The sequence below is a fragment of the Electrophorus electricus genome, chromosome 4 (assembly GCF_013358815.1).
Source record: "Electrophorus electricus isolate fEleEle1 chromosome 4, fEleEle1.pri, whole genome shotgun sequence".
Taxonomy (NCBI): domain Eukaryota; kingdom Metazoa; phylum Chordata; class Actinopteri; order Gymnotiformes; family Gymnotidae; genus Electrophorus; species Electrophorus electricus.
The window spans coordinates 5,655,764-5,676,476 of NC_049538.1; the positions used below are offsets into that span (position 1 = coordinate 5,655,764).

General features: G+C 42.7%; 5 protein-coding genes across 13 annotated transcripts in view; 3 read left to right on the forward strand and 2 right to left on the reverse strand.

Annotated features, from left to right (window-relative positions):
• Positions 1 to 2,364, reverse strand: LOC113581866 (zinc finger protein 260-like). The gene is made up of 4 exons (XM_035525734.1): positions 1,980 to 2,364; positions 1,704 to 1,828; positions 1,453 to 1,564; positions 1 to 1,369 (listed from the first exon to the last, which is right to left on the reverse strand). The coding sequence occupies exons 1-4, from the start codon at positions 2,236 to 2,238 to the stop codon at positions 798 to 800; spliced, it is 1,068 nt and encodes a 355-aa protein (XP_035381627.1). The 5' UTR covers positions 2,239 to 2,364; the 3' UTR covers positions 1 to 797.
• A 442-nt stretch (positions 2,365 to 2,806) lies between these two features.
• Positions 2,807 to 5,434, reverse strand: LOC118241270 (zinc finger protein 615-like). Of its 2 annotated transcripts, none has more exons than XM_035525732.1 (4): positions 4,822 to 5,434; positions 4,608 to 4,683; positions 4,337 to 4,475; positions 2,807 to 4,103 (listed from the first exon to the last, which is right to left on the reverse strand). In XM_035525732.1, the coding sequence occupies exons 1-4, from the start codon at positions 5,130 to 5,132 to the stop codon at positions 3,436 to 3,438; spliced, it is 1,194 nt and encodes a 397-aa protein (XP_035381625.1). In that variant the 5' UTR covers positions 5,133 to 5,434; the 3' UTR covers positions 2,807 to 3,435. The 2 variants fall into 2 exon arrangements, with proteins under 2 accessions (XP_035381625.1, XP_035381626.1); XM_035525733.1 differs by having other exon boundaries at positions 4,608 to 4,705.
• Positions 5,435 to 5,560: 126 nt separating this feature from the next.
• pgls (6-phosphogluconolactonase) lies at positions 5,561 to 10,638 on the forward strand. Its single transcript, XM_027017282.2, has 6 exons — positions 5,561 to 5,633; positions 6,090 to 6,362; positions 6,470 to 6,577; positions 7,391 to 7,492; positions 10,035 to 10,175; positions 10,276 to 10,638. The coding sequence occupies exons 1-6, from the start codon at positions 5,565 to 5,567 to the stop codon at positions 10,420 to 10,422; spliced, it is 840 nt and encodes a 279-aa protein (XP_026873083.1). The 5' UTR covers positions 5,561 to 5,564; the 3' UTR covers positions 10,423 to 10,638.
• An 85-nt stretch (positions 10,639 to 10,723) lies between these two features.
• On the forward strand, positions 10,724 to 17,565 carry colgalt1a (collagen beta(1-O)galactosyltransferase 1a). Of its 5 annotated transcripts, none has more exons than XM_027017302.2 (13): positions 11,007 to 12,889; positions 12,986 to 13,083; positions 13,256 to 13,366; positions 13,576 to 13,693; positions 13,879 to 14,013; positions 14,115 to 14,319; positions 14,589 to 14,708; positions 14,958 to 15,034; positions 15,225 to 15,331; positions 15,543 to 15,675; positions 15,755 to 15,882; positions 15,991 to 16,197; positions 16,741 to 17,565. In XM_027017302.2, the coding sequence occupies exons 2-13, from the start codon at positions 13,052 to 13,054 to the stop codon at positions 17,006 to 17,008; spliced, it is 1,641 nt and encodes a 546-aa protein (XP_026873103.2). In that variant the 5' UTR covers positions 11,007 to 12,889; positions 12,986 to 13,051; the 3' UTR covers positions 17,009 to 17,565. The 5 variants fall into 5 exon arrangements, with proteins under 5 accessions (XP_026873101.2, XP_026873103.2, XP_026873102.2 ...); XM_035525242.1 differs by having other exon boundaries at positions 11,025 to 11,097; positions 12,026 to 13,083; XM_027017300.2 differs by lacking the exon at positions 12,986 to 13,083 and having other exon boundaries at positions 10,724 to 11,097.
• Positions 17,566 to 20,122: 2,557 nt separating this feature from the next.
• gmip (GEM interacting protein) overlaps positions 20,123 to 20,713 on the forward strand; it is a 15,832-nt gene continuing 15,241 nt past the window's right edge. For all 4 annotated transcript variants that reach the window (XM_027017273.2, XM_027017276.2, XM_027017275.2 and 1 more), the window contains exon 1: positions 20,123 to 20,367. In XM_027017273.2, the coding sequence (XP_026873074.2) occupies positions 20,325 to 20,367 (43 nt within the window). In that variant the 5' untranslated portion in view covers positions 20,123 to 20,324. The remainder of the gene's footprint in view (positions 20,368 to 20,713) is intronic.

Genomic DNA, 20,713 nt, shown 5'->3' on the forward strand with positions numbered 1-20,713 from the left:
TTCACAAATTCACCATATTTATTTAACAACAATTTATTATTCAACCAGAAGAAAATAATAGAATAGGGATAAATGAAATTAAATAGATTGTATAAGATAAAAACTTGGGAATAATGGGAATAATTGAATTGCCCATTCTACTAACAAATACATATATTATTTCAAACATTCCTAGTTAACAAACAGAGCAAACTGGGCTTTGTTTTATTAAAATAACACTCGGAACTGGATGCACAAGACAAACCCCACCCCCACCCCTTTCGCCAGTCTTCGTCTTGGCCATAGGAAGTATGTTTATCCATGAGAATAATTACAATGCCACCACCATGTCTTATTTAACTGGCTATTCCTGGGTTTTGTTTCCCAAAGTATAGTAAGACTGAAAACAGTCTTCCTGGACACACCATATTTAAACTTCTGAACAAAACCGACAATACAAGGACATGTTTTCTATGCATAAAGGAACGATCCAGGATCTTAAATCTACTCTCTAAGGGCAGTTGTAGCAAGTCTTCCCCAACAACTGCTCTTGAGCTTCCATTAGAAGTGTTTTTGAGTCAACAGGATTTTCTGTTCTAAGTACAAGGAAATGCACGTACATTTTAGTAAATGGTAATCAGCCATACATTACAGATGTGTTAAACAAAGATGGAGTTGAAAAATGTTTCCTTTTAAAAAGAACAAGTTAATTTATACACACAGATTGCAGAATGTTCTTTGATGTATGTGCAAATGTGCACATTGCACAGTACCTGTCCAACATTTATTCTAGTTACATATTTAATATTGACATTAGTCTAGCTAGTGCACTGATGTCTATTAATACCATGTTTATTTGCATACCGTTTCCCACAGTCTACACAGGTATACGGTTTCTCCCCAGTATGCCGGCGCAGGTGTATATTAAGCGAACTTTTCTGTGAAAAGCTTCTTCCACATTCGATGCAGGTGTAGGGTCTTTCTCCAGAGTGAGTACGCATGTGTATTTTAAGATATGTTTTCTGAGCAAATCGCTTGCCGCACACAGGACAGGCGAAAGGCTTCTCTCCGGAGTGTATCCTTAAATGTACTTTCAAATAGCTCAAGTAGCTAAAGTTTTTCTCACAGAACATGCACTGAAACTTTTTCTGCTCCGCACCAGGCGCGAGGGTCTTGGGAGCGTTCAGGCTCGTGTTAGCAGGAAAAAATCCACTGAACTCCTCTGAATTCATTTCAGATGAAGTGGCTCCATCTCCCAGGGCAGATGGTCTTGGGACAAAAGTCTGGTCACCTGCTTGCCTCTGCCGTGTGTTGTCCAAAGGTATGGTGTATGTGATAAAGTCTTCACCACTCCGGGCAACGTCCCCTTCAATGCTAGAGAACGCAGTCCCTATAGATCAACAATTGAAGGTATATAAGTGGACACATCCTTTTAAAAGTGACTATAATACACAGTGTCTTTAATACACATACCCTTCTCGCTACTTCTCGAGTCTGCTTGTGTCTTACTTTTCCCTGAACAATCTTCAAACGCTTCGTCCTTGATAATGATCATGTCAGGTTCATCATCCATCAGATCGACTGACTGACGGGCATGAATAAAATGCAAAACTATTATACCATTTCCTCCGCAACTTAACGACGCAATCACCGTTTTTAGAATACTTTGCGGATGTGCAAGACAACGACCAGCGCGTGCGGTCCTCTCGTGCATGCACACGAACCTCTAACATGCAGGGGTCCGCGCGCGTCCCGTCCTCCTCACGCGCGGTCGCTTTCTTCTCCTTCCACAAGTCCATACACCATTCCTTCCCAAAGACGCCGTCAATGGTGGGACGATGTCCGACTTCTGTTAAACACAGCGCAAATACATTTATACTGACGAACCAAAGGACAGAAAAAGCGATTTCATCACTTTAAATAGGGGGGGGGGAAAGATATAAGGAATATATGTATAATTCATATATTTTAATACGTTTTTGGTGGACACTAAAACCTACCGTTAGATCCGCTGCCAAACTGTACATCAGTACTTGCTTGAGCACTTCTTCTGGTCGCTTTGAGCTCTTTCTCAAGAAAATCACATTTGCTCTTGAGAGATTCGTTTTCGCTTATTCGACGAGATATCTCTAGCTTTAATGTTGCATGACTCTGCTCTACAAGTTTACCTATTTCAACTACGGCTGTTTTCGCTAACATTTCCATTATCGATGTTAACTGGGTCTGAAAACGCGAATCACTTACTACCGTTTCCATCATTTAAAAACCACACCCACGACGTTGCAAGCAAACAAAACCTTATTTACAGCGTTACGGTGCTTACTGTCGGCTGTGCGAAATCGCCACCAGTTCGTTTATTTCTCTTTTGATTACTTTATTATGAAAGGAAACGCAGAGGGGGATCATGGGAGTCTTTACCGTAACTCTCGTAGAAGCACACCGCTCGTCTACGTTTGCCCCTCATTCCTTGCTGCTCACCGTCACGGAAAATAATATAAATAGCATCAAGTGCGCCATTGTGGGCCGGTTTTAACCGTGTGATCGTTTTCCTTGGCTCACCCCAGAACACATTATCGCTCGAGTCGAAGAACTTGATCGATGACCGCGACTGCATAATTATTCGTTATAAGTTTGCCCGCTCACTGAGTGGATTCGATATTTGAATATATAGGGTAGGCTTAGTGTAGTTGGTTAGATCGCAATTAAGTCGTGTTTTACGTTAGTGGTCTGGTCGCGATCCCTTTCGTGTTGAAGAAAAAAATAAAGACATACACTTCAACCCAAAAAGTTGCCATTTCTCTTTTCCAAGAATTTAACACTCCATACACAGGTTGAATATTATCTATTTGTTTTAAAACGCAGACTTATGTACATGAATACATAAACCTGATGATTGTTTCCTGTAATTGCATGTTTCATAGACCTGCTGCCCAGAATTATTAAAACATGTTAACTCATGCTTGAACTCTGATCCTCTTTTTGATGTTGTTTTAAACCACAAATAAATCTTTAAAAAACACCACAACAACAACAACACTTATCTTATAATGTCCTCATAGGTAACATCCTGTATATGTTCAGCTCAGTTAACAGTTTGCAATCTCTTTTTGGTCACCAGTTCATCTTGTCCATCTTTCCTTCTGAATTTCCCCCCCAGTGATCAGACTGGTTGCTCACTCAAGTTGTCATTTCTCTCCTCCTTTGTGCCAAATCAGTGAGTTCTTCCTTTCACCCGTCACCGCTGGGTTGTTCATTAGTTGACCTTACCGTCTATCACACTGCTATGTGACAATATTCTAAAAAAGTTACGCAAATAAAACTGAACGGAAAAGACTAACAGGTGTCCATGCCATTACAATCACTAAAAAAAAAAAAAAAAAGGTTGTTTTTTTTTTTAAATAGAATAAACATAACATCTAGGGTTTGTGGCAGTTGCATCCTTCCACAGTCCATTGACTACCTGAGGCTAAGGTCATGCAGGCTTGATTCTACACGGAGGCCTGCAGCAGGGTCTGAATGCACAGCTAAGTGCTTGTTTAGATTGCATTTCTTTGTAAACCCTTTACCACATTTGGCACAGACGAAGGGTTTCTCTCCAGTGTGAGTTCGCTGATGCATATCTAGAGTGCACTTTTGTATGAAACCTTTCCCGCAGTGCACACAGCGATAGGGCTTCTCTCCCGTGTGCGTTCTCTGATGGGTATACAGGTGCCCTTTCTGCGCGTACATCTTGCCACAAAGCGTGCACCTGAAGGGCTTCTCGCCCGTGTGACTCCGCTCATGGATCTCAAGTTGACTGAAACACTTGAAGCGCTTGGCACAGTGCGGGCAGGCAAAGCGTTTCTCCCCGCTCCGCCCGGAGGTGGCGCAGGTCTTTGTGGGCTTTAATGAAAGGAAACTGTGTGAAGCGGCACAATGCGTCTTTCCGATCGTCGAGCTTGACTGGGCTTGTGAAAATGGCCTTTCCTGGGCATGTGCACTGTTTTCAAGTGTGGTTTTGCCCAGCAGATTAGCTGAAGTGGTCTTCATAACTTGGGTTCCCTGGTCAGTAGTGTTGTCAGCAACAAGCAGCGTAGATGATATTTCTTCAGGACTACTACAGCCAATGACACAAGCTACTGTAACTGAGGAGAAATAACGACATTCATCAGGAACTAAAAGTAAAAAAATGATATAGCTGTTATTTTAATTTCAGAGAACAAGGGGGAAAAAAAAAAAAAAAAAAAAAGTTCCATGACTTGTTTTATGCAATTACAAAAACAGACAAAAATTGATCAAGCAGAGACCAAGTCTTCTGTAAAGGGCACTAAACACCACAATGCCAAGCGCTGCTATTACAAAGATAGGAGACACTCACTTTCCTCCCTCGTGGTTGGATCTCCACTTTTAGCGTCCAACAAATCCATTCCGTTTGGCTCCTGTTTGATCGTGATTTCGATGGGGACTTTTCCCCCACAGTGCTGTTGCAGAAAGCCACTTGGTTTCTCTCGGTCAGGCTACATCATAATAAAACATTTAAAGTGTTAGTTCAGATTTATTTGAATAATTCTTTCCACACAGGAAACTGCCTCAAGGTCAAGAACGTTTTGCAAGTTGGCACCATCATTCGCAAAACAGAGAAAACTTACTTGGTTTTGCCCAGTAAATCCAGAAGCTTCCCCCAAAGCAGAATTACCTCTGTTCAACTCTTCCAGGTTATTCTCTCTGGATAAATTAAAACAAATCACTGTGACACTGTGAGTACAGAACTCTGCAGTAGGAAAACATGGGTTAGGCAGTCCTGGACAACGGACAATATATATATTTTAAAAATAGGCCTATAGCGTATGAAGGCAGATCTACCTTTTAATGCATGTTTGGTCGTCTGTCCTGGGACAGAACTCAACAGAGCAATTAAGACCCTGTACTGATTTGAGCACCATGTGTTCACTATTTCCAGCCTCCTGGTTCTTTCCATTTGCCGACAGCATCTGCTCCATCATGTACAATCGTTTCCTCAAAGAGTCAATTTCATGGTGACTGCGCGATACTTCGGACCGTAGTATTTTGCATTCTATGTCGACAAGTTTACTTATCTCCAATACAGCTGTTTTCGCTAATGTTTCCATAATGGCAGCTAACTGAGACTGAAAAGCAGAAAGAGTCGTTAGCATCTCTCAATTCTTTAAAAATTAAGCACTCAAATAAATTAAAAAAAAACGTAATTGTGCTAGCTAGGATAATATTCTCGTACAAATCTACACCAATCTGCTACGCTACGAGCAATGATCTTGCAATTGTAAAAGTTGTTTTGGTCACTTATGCAATCCTTCCCCTCCGCACCTTCCTCTTATTTAGCGTGTCAATGCCATAGAAAAATAACAAGGAAGAGAATTTATAGAGATCAGTAGCCATCAGATCGTTATAATTTAAATTTCGATGGTCAGTACACAGACTTGTTTTACCAAGGCTCTATCATCGCCATCTACTGAAGCGGAGCATAGCAAAGCGATGCCAAAAGAGGCCCACAGAAACTTCAACTACCATAATGCATCAGTACACAAAGCATCCGTTTCCGGTCTGCTGATTGGATGCAGTGACGTCGTATGAGGAAGTTAGAGGCGGGAGCCCGGACGGGAAATTTGGTCAGGTTCAATCTGAGCGAATATTTCAGGGTAAATGTAGTTAACAAAATTATTGAAAGGTTAAATTCCGATAAGTCATGTAACATGTCGTGTTTTGTTGTTTGCACTTGACCATGCTTTGCATGAGGTTTTGTCATCTTCCACCTGTTTGTAATCTTGTGTAGTCCAGGCTAGAAGCTGTCGCTCAGTGCATTGACTCAGCAAATGGATGAAGTTGGTCAAACAAAACAGAATATTTAATGTTTCGAAGGTTTATCCTTCGGGCAGTTTAAAAGTTTATTCTTAACTAGATTTGTTATGAGTTCACTTCTTCCATTACAATTCAACACACCACACTCATGTAACCTATATTATCCCAAAATGTAACAAAATTAACAAGTCTTTAATACCTATGTGTCTTTACTGGACAGATACTGGAGTCTGCTGGAGGAAATTAAACAGCCCAGTATGCAAATAATACAGTACCTCCTCCTACTGTTATTTCAGGTGACAATGTCAGGCCGAAGAGTGCTAGTGTTTCCTTCAGCAGCAGAACTTGGGCCTGCCTTGGCCCAGCTGGTCACATCTCAGGCAGCAAAGTCCCTGGCCAGTGGTTCTTGCTGTTTTTCCCTGGGTCTGTCTGGGGGAGGTCTGGTATCCATTCTAAGTAGGGAGCTGCCTGGGATGCAGAACCTGGACTGCAGCCGATGGCTGGTGGGCTTCTGTGATGAGAGACTGGTTCCTTCTGATGACCCTGAGAGTACATACGGGCTATATAAGGTAACTGGGAGAGTGTGTTCACACACTACTTCAAGAGCTGTATGAATAAGGTTAATATGAACATGAGATGTTCTATAAGATATGAGATGTTCTGTTTCTTCTTTTAGAATCAGTTGTTCACAAAAATCAACATTCCAGAGGAGAGGATTTTGGCAATAGATCCATCCTTACCAGTGCAGGAGTGTGCAGATGACTATGCTGGAAAACTTCGTAAGGTACTCTGATCTAGAACTGCACACAAAAATGAATAAAATGTTCTAGTAATCAAATAATCAGCTTTAATGTGCCTCGTGGTGAGTAAATGAGAGGCTGTAGCAAATTATTTAGTATTCTTTATTTTATTCATTGTTGTATTTTTAGTAAAATAATGGTATAATTTACCTTTAGGAACCTATAGTTACTATATTGACATGAGTTCTGCATTTCAGTTAGAAATAATATTTTGTTATTGTACTGATTTCCAGTGAGGGATAACTTATCTTCTAATTTCTTTTTTACTTTACTGACTACATTAATTGGTATGCAGGACCAGCACGACGAGCTGATGCAGGACAAAATATGTTTGCAGAATGGTCTGTATTTTAACCGGATTTGTGTAGCTAGCTAATGCCCTGTCACAACAAGCTGCCACATGTTCTACAGGTTTTCGAAGCAGTGCACTAAATACGTCTGAAACCTAAACCGATTTGGGTTGGTATATTCTGATGACTAGCGTAGAAGTTCTTCAGCAGTATCCTCTTTAATAAAATGCTCCCAGGCCTTGCTTCTTTTTATACTTTCAGCTTAAGTAAATTCACTCTTTCTTTGGCACCACTTAAAAGGTAAACAAGAAATGGACCAATGAAACATTTTTTTGTCAGTAATGTCAGATCATTTTTAGCTGTACTTTGATCAAAAAAGTTCAACTGTGTTATAAGTCTGATAAGATGTAATATTTCTGCACGTTTTGTCAATGTGATGTGCAGCAGTAGTTCATCACATATTTGTCATCTGGATTCTAATTGAAGAGATCATTGTTGTTTCTGCAGGCTTTCAATACAGAACAAATGCCAGTATTTGATATGTTGTTACTTGGCATGGGACCTGATGGACATACATGCTCCCTCTTCCCGGACCATCTTTTACTGCAGGTGAGATCATAATTAGACATTTGTGTGTTATGTCCAGGTAAAGTGTCCTAAAGAATTACCCTAAGCAGAAGTGTAATGGTTATTTCCAGTATGCTCCTAAATGCTTGTTTTGGTTACGGGTACAGGAATTGCTATACACACACACACACACACACACACACACACACACACACACACACACACACACACACACACACACACACACACACACACATATATATATATATATATATATATATATATATATATATATATATATATATATATATATATATATATATATAAAATTGTGTGTGTGTGTCTATAGCAATTCCTGTTCTCACTCTCACACACACACACACACCCAAAAAATTTTTTGTTTGTTTTGTGTGTGAGAGAGAGAACAGGAATTGCTATAGACACACACAAAAAAAAAAAAAATAAAAAATAAAAAAAAAAATATATATATATATATATATATATATATATATATATATATATATATATATATATATATATATAATTTGTGTGTGTGTGAGTGAGAACAGGAATTGCTATAGACACACACACAAAAATAAATGAATTATATATATAGTGTGTGTGTGTGTGTGTGTGACTCACTCTCACACACACACATGTATATGTATGTGTGTGTGTGAGTGAGTGAGTGAGTGAGTACTGTAGTAAGTGATGGAGAGAAATAATTATATATGGTCATTATACCAATTACCAACTATATATGGTCATTGTTGCTAAAACAACAAGTCTAATGGTGGCCTAAGAGCCTAAGACATTTGCACAGTAGTGCATGTGTGTACTTAAAAAATAAATAGATTTGGTCTTGGGTTTTTCCTTACACTCTGGCCTTCTACTGGAGGCGTTTTAGTTTGAGAGTGTGGCACAGTGTTTTTACTCTTCTGCACTGAGATTGATGTTGACATTTCTGGGATCTGTTTGAGCTACTATTCCATCTTAGGGGGTTGTCACTGGGAAAACCCTGATTTTAACCTGCCACATTCCTATTTTTAATCCCTTGTATTTCTTGGCGTTTTCTATCTCTTGGGATTACCAAATTCACTTTTTTTCACTTTTGTTTTCTTCATCTTGTCCACAATCATGATATCTGATTGGTTTGCCGATCTGTTTGGATCAGGAGGTCCCACAGGATCTTAGCCTTGTTCTCCATCACTTTCTGCAGTTCTTCCCATTTGTACTTGGGGTGGGGGGGGTGTCCAGCCTTGTATACATTCCTGTATATAATTCCTCAAGAAACCTACACATATACTGATCGGTTTTTCCAGCATTTCATACAGTTGATTGGATTGTGATTTGGGAGAAATGGAGGCCAAGTCAACACCATGATCTGTTTGTCATGTTCCTCAAACCATTCCTGAACAGTATTTGCAGGATGGCAGGACATATTATTCTGCTGAAAGGGACCACTGCCACTATGGTGTGTACTTAGACTGCAACAAATGGGTAAATGGTATGTGTCAAAGTAATATGAATGCCAGTACACAAGGTTTCACGGCAAAACATTACCCTGAGCATCACACTTCCACTTTCATCTTGTCATCTTCCCATAATGCTTCCTGGTGTCATCTCTTCCCCGAGTAAGTCATGCATATGCATCAATGAGGTAAAAGAACACGTGATTCATCCAGGCCGCCTTCTTCCATTGCTCTATGGTTCAGTTCTGATGCTCACATGCCAATTATAGGCGCTGTCAGCAGTGGATGGGGGTCATCGTGGGCACTCTGACCAATCTAAGGTTACCCAGCCTCGTATGCATCGTACCAGGTGGCATAGATTTTGCTCCCCACGCACATCAATGATCCTTGGGTCACTTTGGGTACTAACCACTACATACCAGGATCACCTCATACATAATACATAAAGAAAGAATACTCTCATCAGACCATGTCAAGAAAGTTGCATGGTTACATGTTCCCTTTTTTCTTCTTATGTTAAGGACAGTACTGAAAATGTTGTGATCTCTAGAGGTGACAGTATCCATTTTCAGGCCACTTTAAACAGATTCACTTAAGATAAAACAACCTGAATGGGAATAAACAGTGTTACACCTACTGTGCAGTGGGAATGTACTCCAGGAGTAATTTTCAACTTTAAAGATGAGATGTGGACCGTATCTTGCTTTGTACACAAAAGTTTTTCCCCTCTAAAACCACACCATCTTGAATGTTTCTTTTCCAGGGTAGCCTACAGTGTGTAACTACTCACTAAACTAATGCAGGCAGATAAGATATATAGGGGATTCATCTCTGCTGCCTGCCTAAAGTATTTATATTAAAGATTTTACAGCTAGATCCAAATAAGCATTTGACATTTCATGCTTGATTTTTTTGATAATACAGGTTTACATTTTCATGCGTGAATGTTGGGAGACACTGATTTTTACCGTCTTGTTAATACCAGTGCTTTTTTCATTTACACAAAGACATCCTACATGTGTATACTGTAAAGGTTAGGAAAAATACTACAATATGCCTCCTTCACATTACCCTGGTTGCTTGTTCACCCATGATCCCCGTGCCTTTAACAGGAATGCCAGAAGATAGTCGCCCCCATCAGTGACTCCCCGAAACCGCCCCCTCAGCGCGTCACCCTCACGCTGCCGGTCGTCAACGCCGCGCGCTGCGTGATCTTCGTGTGCACCGGGGGCAGCAAAGCGCCCGTGCTCAAGGCATGTTAAAACTTGCGTTTGGATTCAAGGAATATGTTCATGCATATTCAACAGCTGCAAAAAAAAACAAAAAAACTTGTTTTTTTCCTCTGGTACACAGCAAGTGTTGGAGGGTGGAGAAGGCCCCCTTCTGCCTGCAGCGCGTGTCTCACCGGCACGGGGAGAGCTGTTCTGGCTGGTAGACGAGCCGGCGGCGGCATGTCTTACTCTAGACGTGGAAAGACCAAGCCCCGGGGCAAAGTTATGAGGGGGAGGATGACCTGGAGAACAAGATTGTCATAAAACTCATAAACCTACCCCAAAACGTAACGGTTTACGCTTAACGGTGACTGTATGTTCACTGATTTGTCTTTTGCAAGTTGATACGTTGTATATCAGATGAACTTTTGAGTGTAGACGAGGCAACGCTTACATTTCTGTGCGATGTATCTGAAGATTGATTACATTAAACAGTGAAAATTGCTATCTGCGTTCAACCTCTGGGTGTCTGAGATTTGTATAAATTACAAGGACCTCCCCTTTAAGCGTCTCCTTTAATTTCGTCTTCCCTGTTACCGCAGCGTTGTCGCCGAGTTATCTTTTTGTCGGTCGATTTATTTTACGCAGTATCTATTATTGGTCAGTTTTTACTTCGCTACATAAAGCTAGAGCACTGCAGTACCTAGGCGGTTCATTAAAGCCAATTTTAACGTGTTTCCTCGGCAATGTTCACAGTTATTTACTTTCTGTCGCCGCTGCTAAGTCTTTTGAACACTGGACCAGTTCTGGGGTACTTCCACGAGGAGCGCTGGAGCCCGGAATCTCCTCTGCTGGCTCCGAGGGTTGTTCTAGCTATAATCTGCCGAAACGCCGAGCACTCTTTACCCCATTTCCTCGGAGCTATAGAACGATTGAATTATCCGAAGGATCGAATAGCACTTTGGTAAGGGAGTTTGCGAGGTTTTTTTTCTTTGTGGCAAGTTTTTGATAATTGGTATACAAATCAATGTGTTGAAACGGCCTGGTCTTCTGGGGTTTTGCTGAGGCTCGGACTTATGTGTCTACGCTTTGCTTGCAATATGTACAAAGGACGGTAGAGAATTCAAACACATTAGTTTAAACCACAGATCTGTTGAGATTAGGTCTGTGTCCTGATTAAATACAAGCATTGGTTATAAGTGTTTTTGATGAACGCGCTGAAAATGCTCTCGTTTCTAGTGAAGAATAGTTCAATAGTTCTTTTAAGTACATCCCCAAGGTGAAAGAAAAGTAAATGCCTGGAAAACTAACTATGCCTGATTCTTGTATCAGTGGGGGCTGTCACAGGCATGGGCCTGCTCAAGGCATAGACCGATGGACTCCGGGAAGTTATTACTGCAGAGTATCATTTATTTTCTTTTTTTATATCGTCTGTTTGTAGCCATTCGTGTTCACCATACATAATTAATTGCTTACAACCACTGTCTGTAGTTTTGATAGTGCATCTGCATTACAAATCAAATTTTCACTTGCAAAATCAGAGAAGAGTCTTCATATGTGTTTAATTGCGTCGCCACGCTGTAAATAAACTCATCAAAGCGATGTTATGTGCTGTAACCTTGCTCATTTAAATGCTCTTCGTGCCTTAAGTTGTTTGGGAAGATGTTTGAATTGCCTTCTCTCACACAGCAGGAATACATTATGGAAAAATTTCTAGCTCTGGCCTTTAAATGAATTGTTTGGATTCCTGATCTATGAACTAAAAGTTGCCACTGTTATTAATACCCATAAGTTCCTGTAATTTTACCTGTATTTCTGGTATTGTCTTCATTTAATAATGTTCCCAGTATCTCAGTTAGTGCCTCTATTTCATGTCTGGTTCTCCTTGACAGATATTTCAGATGGGGGAAAATGTATCAGCTAAAGAAACACAACCTTTTAGTTTGTTCTTCTATGGCTTCAGAAGGTCTCCTCTATCAGAGTGCTCCCAGAGGAGGAAGGGCTGGGAAACAGAGTGTTGGGACTTGGAAACATCTGTCCACTGGCAGCTGTATGTGCTGGAAAAAGAGATGGGGGGGGGGGAGCTGCCTCTAGAGATTACCTCATCATCCTGCTCTAGGGTTCTCTCCCCCCTTTACTAACGGATTCCAGTTACTACAGTAGGACTGCAGGTCTGAAACAGTAGTGTGGTATTTTCTTATAAACAACCTGCCATTGTCGGGGCCCACAATGGCCAGCAGTGTGATTGGAGGTGTCGGTTAGTGTTTGTGCTTTGAGAAGTCATTCACCCCAGAAAGGGAAGCCTAGTTAAAAGGCCACGTGAAAGGAGATCTGTAAAAAATGCGTTAGTTCCGTTTAGGCTCATCGGGTGGCTTCTGCATTGTTTACAACCCTAAAAAGACACGATAGACGCCACATATTTGGTCGTTGTGAGACCGTTGCACTTTTGTTCAGTCCGTGTGATGGCACAGCCAGGAGCCACAGGGTTCCCATGGACACGAACTTCATCTGAACCCTTCCTGGAGGGCCAGCTTGTACCACCACAACCCAGCTGCACTGTTGATGCCCTGGTCCCTGCAGCCAGAAAGCTCAATCCACCTAAGATGTTGCAGGAGTGATCGGCGAGGTCAGGCTGCGCTGAGAGAAAACGCCGCGCTCGCTGTCTGAATCACGAACTTTGTCTGTTCAGCCATCCAGTCTGTACCTCCATCACTGTCACTACTGGTTTGCTGCTTTGCAGTTTCACTTCTCATGTGGTCAGTGCTCTTATTTCTCATTACAAAGAGGTTCTTTTCGTGGTTTTGCATGTCGGCGTATCCTTTTGTTGTGTAATGGAGCTGCTGCTCACACAGACCAAAGAGCTTCACTCTCGTACACCTTGTGAAGATGTTCTCTCACACCCGTGTCAGCGTTCACTCATGACCTCGTCCACCTGTGCAGGTGAACACAAGTATGTTGATATGCAACACCTTCTGTGTCCAGCTTTTGTTGACTTATTACACAGCAGTGAGACACTTTTATAAAAGGGCTTAGTCTGGCACCCCTGAACAAATACCCTTATCAAACTAACATCAGCTGACAAAAGTGTGAAGTCTTATCTCGTCTAATTTTGAACTGACCAGGGTTGCGACTGACAACAATGCCGACAACACTACGTACCTGCTGCGAGACTGGCTCATCAACGTTCAGAAACTGTACCACTACGTGGAGTGGAGGCCGAAGGAGAAACCCAGGTTTGTCAAACTCTGACCATCATCTCACTGGAGTGGTTTGGACTGGCTTCTTCTCAGCAGAGTTGCTTGGGGAGGGTTGCACCTATTTAGCTCTAGGTAACGTTGCTTAGGTATTGGAAGGTTATGTGTTGCAAGTATAGGAGGGAGATGACGCCAAACTCAGCTGAATTTCTTTGTATCTTCCCCTTTTCCAACACTTCCATCATCAGTGCGTACGCAGGCGAGGAAGGACCCAAGCACTGGCCGAACCAGAGATACGCTCACCTGATGAAACTACGCCAGGCCGCCCTGGAAGGAGCGAGAGACATGTGGGCAGATTACCTGATGGTGAGTGTCGGCCCTACCACGCATGACAGTACAAACCCAGAGGTTCCCAGCATGGTTTTAGAAAGCAATCCATGATTTACCATATTTATTTTTCTGTCTGGATATGCAAGTTTTGTCATCTCATCTTTCTGCCCTCATTCTTCATTCACCCAAGTATCAAATATTGTTTTTCTGTGTGCTATTAGATAGTCGACTGTGACAATCTCCTGACCAATCGGGATGTGCTGTGGAGACTGATACGAGAGAATAAGACCATCGTGGCTCCGATGCTGGAGTCCCGCGCAGCATATTCCAATTTCTGGTGTGGAATGACTGCCGAGGTGTGTGTGTGTGTGTGTGTGTGTGATGAATGCAAATAAATGAGAGAAACGCATGTGAATGGGACTACATGCATCGTGAGCCTGCCTCCCTGTTCCTCCAGGGCTACTACAAGCGCACTCCCGCCTACATCCCCATGCGAAAGCAGCTGCGCAAGGGCTGCTTCGCCGTCCCCATGGTGCACTCCACCTTCCTGGTGGATCTGCGCAAAGCGGCGTCCCGGCTCCTCGCCTTCCACCCGCCCCACCCCGAGTACAGCTGGGCCTTTGACGACATCATCGTCTTCGCCTACTCGGCCCGAATGGCAGGTGTGGTGTTGGTTGTTTTTAAGAAAAGCCTCATCACAACGGGTGGTCGTTGTTCAAATGGTAATGGACCCAGACTCCCATTCTTCAGGGGTCAGACTACGTGGCTTTCGTGTTAGTTCCAACATAGCTACTGAATCATTCACACTACCAAATGGTTTGCCTTAAGAATAATAATGATTATAATGGGCCTGGAGTTTAAGGGAGGAAACCTAAAGGATTTGTCTCCTTTCTGACTGCCACTGTATTCTGTTTTTGCCTTTTCTGTTCAGAGGTGCAGATGTATGTTTGTAACCGAGAGACGTACGGCTTCCTGCCCGTCCCTCTGCGCTCCCACAACACCCTGAGGGATGAGGCAGACAGCTTCATTCACACTGTCCTTGAGGTCAATGGTGAGTTTACAGACTGAAGTTGAGACATATTGATCAGTAACCCACCGGTTTCACGCTCCCTTTTGTTTCGGGCTGCCTCGGGTTTCAGGCTGCCTCTATTTCAGCTTTCATTGGTATATGGGCTGCCAAGGGTTTTGAGCTGTCTCATGTTATCAGTTAGTTAGGTTAGGGGTTCGGGTTGGGGCTTAGGGTTAGGTTAGGGTTTAGGCCAGCTTGACCACATGGTTTATTTTTCCTGTCCCCCCACAGTGCGCAATTCCCCTGCAGAGCCTTCCAGACACCTTCCTGCTCCTGTCAAAAAAATGGACAAGATGGGCTTTGATGAGGTGCGTTTTGCCTTTGTTGTGAGTGGATTGATCAGACAGTGGCAGTCCCAGATTTCTGTGTGTTAAGGCACGGACACTTCAGCTGATTTCACAAAGTAGATTTTTTTTTAAAGAGAGTTTGGGGAGCATGGTTAAAACTATGGCTTTTTGTGTGTGTGTGTGTGTGTGTGTGTGAATTGATTGGCTGCAGGTATTCATGATTAACCTGCAGCGTCGGGTTGATCGGCGAGAGCGGATGCTCAGGGCTCTACGTGAACAGGAAATCGACTGTAAGATCGTGGCAGCTGTCGATGGCAAGTACGTTCCGATTCCTTCAATTCTTTATTTATTTATTTATTTATTAACTTTAAGGCGGGTCATTTAAGAACAGTTTTTATTTCCTCTTTTATTTAAGACAAACAGCAGCAACCACTTGAGGAAGAAGGGAATTTTAAAAATGTAAATATATGAAGAATAAATAAATAATGCTCCCCCAAAGTGACGTGTGTCTCTCTGCTGTTTTCCCCAGAGCCATGAACGTGAGTGACATCCAGCGCATGGGAATCCACATGCTTGCGGGCTACAGCGACCCCTACCACGGCAGACCTCTCACCAAAGGAGAGTTGGGCTGCTTCCTCTCTCACTATAACATATGGAAAGAGGTGCGCATGCAGCTCGCAAACGCAGCCCTGTGTGTGTGTGTGGAGCCGATCGCCTTGACTCGGACTCATCCGTACGCAGATCGTGGAGCGTGGCCTGAGGACTTCTCTGGTGATAGAAGATGACCTGCGTTTCGAGATCTTCTTCAAGCGCCGCCTGCAAAACCTGATGAGGGAGGTGGAGAGCAAGGGCCTGGACTGGGACCTTATGTGAGTTGGCACATTTCCCAGAAGCTCCTTGGAGATGTCTGGTTAAAGTACTCCAATAAGAAGCTAAACTATCTTCCATTTTAATCCTCTTGTGTGGACCTTTCTCAGTTACATAGGCAGGAAGAGGATGCAGGTGGACCGTCCGGAGAAAGCCGTACACAATGTACACAACCTGGTGGAGGCGGACTACTCCTATTGGACGCTGGGTTATATGATGTCATTACAAGGTGCCAAAAAGCTCCTGAAAGCAGAACCTCTCACAAAGATGCTGCCCGTGGATGAGTTCCTTCCCATTATGTTCAACAAGCATCCTGTGTGAGTCTGACATGTGGACCACATGTTCACATTTAATTTTAGGTCGCTTATTAATGGCTCGGTGCCGACTCGGTTACACACAGCTGGGCGTTTAGAGTGTGACGTGGCCAGTGCACGGAGTAACGGCCACCGTGGGGCAGAGTGACACGCTCGCTAGAAATGCTTAGCCATGGAAGAAGATGCTCCTGGCTGAGAATGTACACATTGCTGCCTTAGCTGTAATTAGAGCAGATGTTAAGAATACCAGTGATAAGTGAGTCTGTATACTCATGTTTATAAATGTTGATGCTATGTTCCACGGCAAGCAATAATTAAGTTAGTTTGTTTTTGAATAAAACTTACTTGGTAAAATATCTCTTGGCAAGTAAAAACTAGGGTTTATTTGTTAAAGATGTACATAAAGGCTATGAAACTGTTAGCAGGGTAACTCATTTTTTAGTGTTGCCCACAGAGGTTACATTACTGGTCTACGTTTGAGCAGGGATAAATTGAATTGTGTTATTAATATGGTTTGAAATGTGCACGGCTTTGTATCGTTTTCAGATCCGACTACATGGAACAGTTTGAGAGGAGAGACCTGAAGGCATTCTCGGCGGAGCCTCTGCTGGTGTACCCCACGCACTACACGGGCGAGTCGGGCTACGTCAGCGACACAGAGACGTCCACAGTGTGGGACAACGAGAGCGTGCGCACGGACTGGGACAGGAAACGCTCACGCAAGACGCACGAGCAGGCCGAGATCAGCACAGAGGCGCAAAACTCGGACGTGATGCGCTCGCCCCTGGATAGCACGGCGCGGGACGAGTTATGAGCGACACTTACACACCCTGCCAGAGTCGCGCACAAAGCACTTTTTGGAGAGAGCGCTGTCATGAGATTACTTTTTTTTTAATCTCTCTTTTCTTTCCGGGACATCCCACACTGTGCATTTTGACTGACCAAAGAATAACTTAAGGTTTTCTTTTGTTTTGTTTTTTTTCCCTTTCATTGTTTTTCCGTTGAGCCTCTGTGCTTTAGTCTCTCTAGATCAGAGGAGTCCAACTTCAGTCCTGGAGATCTGCTGATCTGGGAGGTTTGTGGTATTCTCCTAATGTAACACACCTGCCCCAGCCAATCCAGGCCTTCAGCACCATTTGAAGCTCCATGTATTTTGGAACTGCACTCTGCATGGGGGGGTAAGTGTCCAGGACTGGAGGTGGATACAGATGACCACATATCCCTATGGTAGCACTATCGGAATAAGCACGCTGTTTCCTGTGATTGATGCTTATACTGGCTGGGATGGATCTTTTTCATTCTGTACTTATTGTTCTGTTATTAGTAATAGTGGCAATTGTACTGTTATAAAATTAAAAGGATTTTCAGTCATAATGTTTATGTGCATGATTTTTTTGGTTGGTGTGGGGTTTAGTTTTTTGTTTTGTTTTTTTTTTTTTGTTGTTGTTTTTTCCTCTTCCAGTTGTGTATACATTATGGCCACCTGTGTTACTGACATGGTCATCCATCAGCAAAAGGGTGTGCAGTATGTAGAAGGCAGTAGCTTTTGCCACAAACTCTTTTTTTTTTCCTGATCCAACCACTGCAGACACTGCACAGTAAGTGCTTGTGCATCTGTATTGTCAGAGAAGCTATGAAACTCCCAGGCAAATTCCACGCAGCCACAAAAATGTCTTGTGAGAGGGGGCTGCTCTGCGCGCTGCCCTGCGCTGACGTCCACGCTGCATCACTGTTCCTGGTGTCTCATCCGGATGATTTTTGTGCAGGCCTCTGAACAAAACCCATGATAAATGTGATTCGAGCGCTTGTGACGCATACCTAATGTCATTTGTCCTTGCGTGTTCGTTAACGATGCGGAGATGCACGGTGACTGTAGGTTTGGGAGATTTGTAGATTACACAGACTGTCAGACTGTGTGTGTGCTTGTGTGGTGGAATGTTGTATGCCACGTTGCCGAGTGGTCGCTTGCTAGATGACATCGCAAGCCGTAATGACACGTCGCGAAGGCTGAGGCCCACCAAGCCTGCCTGCGACCTGCCCCTAAACCCACCCCACGGTTCTCCTACCCTCTCGTTATGTCTGCACTAGCTTATAGTTAAGCTTAATGTACTGTATACCACGGCATCAGATTGACTCTTGGGTATACAACATAATTACATACTATGCATAAAAGATGGATTTAGGTGAGGAGAATAAAGTGCTTCAGGTCTCATTGGCCAGAGATCAGCCATTGTGCTGTATTCTGCTCTCTAGTTCCCCTGTGTTCCTGTTTCAGTAGTCCCTTTCTCTTTCAAAGCTTCCCATATTCTTTTATATGCCATTTTTCCATGATGTCCACTTAGTGTTTGTGTAGCTTTTTGTTCCATAGTTAATTTTACATGACCATTTTGTTCATCCTCCCTTTAGAATTAAACATAAATCCTCTCTCTTCTGATTGGCTGCCCTGTAACGTGCCTCGTTCAGAAAGCACTGATTGCTGAAATGTGCCTGAAAACCAAATTTAAGTGGGTGGGGCTAAACTGCTGTAGGCTGAATGTTCTTATGACATCATAAGATTTCAAAACAGGATGCTTTTGCAGCTTAGGTTCCATATATGAACGATATGGACTGGGGGAGTGAAGGGTGTGAATTTTGAATCTTTAACAATATTTACATATTACTTCAGCATTCTTTATTTTAATTAATTCAGGTTATTAATTAATAACCTTTTTTTTGTTTTGTTACAATTGCCTGGCAGTTGTGATGCAGAGGCTAGTATGGGGTCTTTACTCCAGCTGTTAGGATTAAGGATAATTGGCATTTGGTCTGGGACATACTTCTAGGATTCCTATCAGTGTTACAAAGCTACTCAGACTAAGTAATCCATTACAAATTACCCATTGCTAATTAACTCTCTCAAACTATAATGGGGATACTTATTACTTTCTAAGCTAAACATGTTACTTATTACTTTTCTTCTAAGTAACTAACTAAATCCCTAATACAATTGTAAAAAGAACATTTAAATATGACATCAAATATAATTTTAGGAAGGTCTTTATTAAGGAAGAAAGAGCCAGTAACAGTCAAAATGATTTAAAATGCACATCTCTTTAGTCATGAGTTTTGTGGCATGTTGTAGCATCAAATACTCTGGATCTTCAAGCGCATAACAGTGAAACCTTCAGGCTGTGGTGCAGTTTCACTTCATAGTGAATCATTCTTTGTGCAATGCTTTCAGAAGGAAACTCCCACTTTCACCATGATTGTGTATACCCTACTGGCTTATGCATGTGTACATTTACAGAATTTTGTCTATCCTGTGTTTGTCTATTAACCTTTGGGACCAGACATTTCACTCTAGCAGACGCGCTTACCCAGAGAGACTTGTGTATATTTATCTGTATGACAGTGTGTGTGCCCTCTGGTGTTCAAACCTATGGCCTTGGTGTTAGAAGTACCTTTCTCTAACTGCTTAATAGTGTAAACTACAGGAGCTGAACTTGTGGACAATTCAAGTGGAACAATATCAAGACTAGTGATTGTCTACTATTTGTCCCATTCTGGCCTTTTCCTTGGACTTGTAACATATTACAGCCAGCAGAGGGCATGCAATAGTAAGAAGAACTTTGGCCTCTACGTCTTCCAGTTTTTCACCATGAAAATGAGAAGTGCCATTACTGTTGCTTATACTACAGTTATAACTACTGGCTCTTAGAATAATGTGACAACACAAAAGCCATATCGGCCACATGTAGTTCACCACAGTTTATTAATAAATGATGAGACCAGTGATGGTGCCAGTTCCTCAGCCAGCGCATTTTCTCAGTGGTTTAGCACAAGCTTAGGGGTGAATAGGTGTGTCCTAGACTTACAGCAAGGCCCACATCCTCTTCACGCGATGGTGAAAGAGCATTGGCCAATCTCCGCTTTAGAGGAAGCAAAGGATGTGCAGAACAGATGAGACAGAGAAGCAGCACATCAGCCCTCGGGCCCGTCTGTCTGTCCGTGTTTGCACCGGTGTCGATGGACTAAAGGCAGACCTGGTGCTCCCAGGCTGAGCGCGCAGCATCCTCAGTAAAGGTTGATGGAGTAACTAACTGGCGTGTGAAGGTCTGGCGTCTGCTGGTGATTTACTGATAGAGGACTAAATGGAGGCGATAACAGAGCCCACACAGCTAAGGCAACCCAAGGGTGAGTTGAACGAGGCAGGCGTCATGGCACAGGGACATTAGGTTAAGGGTGAGTTGTTACAGATGTTAAATCATGAAGGAAAAGATCCAGTTAAGCTACAGTCGTCTGGTGCTACATTTTGGAACAACTGACTCTCTTCTGTCTTTTGTTCCTTTTCTTCCTCTGTGTGTGTGTGTGTGTGTGTGTGTGTGTGTGTAATGCACGCACACTACATCTCTCTACCAGTGTATGATCTGTGTATTTCCTGTCTTGGATCCTAGTTGCAGTTCTGTTAAGAAGCTCTAGCTATTGTGAGGGTATGAGGTATAACATGCTGTACATTTATATATATCAGACTGGCAAAAAC

What these genes read in the sequence shown, in the direction of transcription:
- LOC118241270 (XM_035525732.1), bottom strand. Translation starts at nt 5,132, where the DNA reads ATGCTAACGACTCTTTCTGCTTTTCAGTCTCAGTTAGCTGCCATTATG. An exon ending in GACCAAACATGCATTAAAAG is followed by an intron (nt 4,684 to 4,821) that starts GTAGATCTGCCT and finishes TAATTTATCCAG; the next exon opens with AGAGAATAACCTGGAAGAGT. An exon ending in GATTTACTGGGCAAAACCAA is followed by an intron (nt 4,476 to 4,607) that starts GTAAGTTTTCTC and finishes ATTATGATGTAG; the next exon opens with CCTGACCGAGAGAAACCAAG.
- LOC113581866 (XM_035525734.1), bottom strand. Translation starts at nt 2,238, where the DNA reads ATGATGGAAACGGTAGTAAGTGATTCGCGTTTTCAGACCCAGTTAACA. An exon ending in GTTTGGCAGCGGATCTAACG is followed by an intron (nt 1,829 to 1,979) that starts GTAGGTTTTAGT and finishes TGTGTTTAACAG; the next exon opens with AAGTCGGACATCGTCCCACC. An exon ending in CGGACCCCTGCATGTTAGAG is followed by an intron (nt 1,565 to 1,703) that starts GTTCGTGTGCAT and finishes CATGCCCGTCAG; the next exon opens with TCAGTCGATCTGATGGATGA.
- pgls (XM_027017282.2), top strand. Translation starts at nt 5,565, where the DNA reads ATGAGGAAGTTAGAGGCGGGAGCCCGGACGGGAAATTTGGTCAGGTTC. An exon ending in GTACATACGGGCTATATAAG is followed by an intron (nt 6,363 to 6,469) that starts GTAACTGGGAGA and finishes TTCTTCTTTTAG; the next exon opens with AATCAGTTGTTCACAAAAAT. An exon ending in ATGCTGGAAAACTTCGTAAG is followed by an intron (nt 6,578 to 7,390) that starts GTACTCTGATCT and finishes TTGTTTCTGCAG; the next exon opens with GCTTTCAATACAGAACAAAT.
- colgalt1a (XM_027017300.2), top strand. Translation starts at nt 10,880, where the DNA reads ATGTTCACAGTTATTTACTTTCTGTCGCCGCTGCTAAGTCTTTTGAAC. An exon ending in TGTGGGCAGATTACCTGATG is followed by an intron (nt 13,694 to 13,878) that starts GTGAGTGTCGGC and finishes GTGTGCTATTAG; the next exon opens with ATAGTCGACTGTGACAATCT. An exon ending in ATGTTCAACAAGCATCCTGT is followed by an intron (nt 16,198 to 16,740) that starts GTGAGTCTGACA and finishes TATCGTTTTCAG; the next exon opens with ATCCGACTACATGGAACAGT.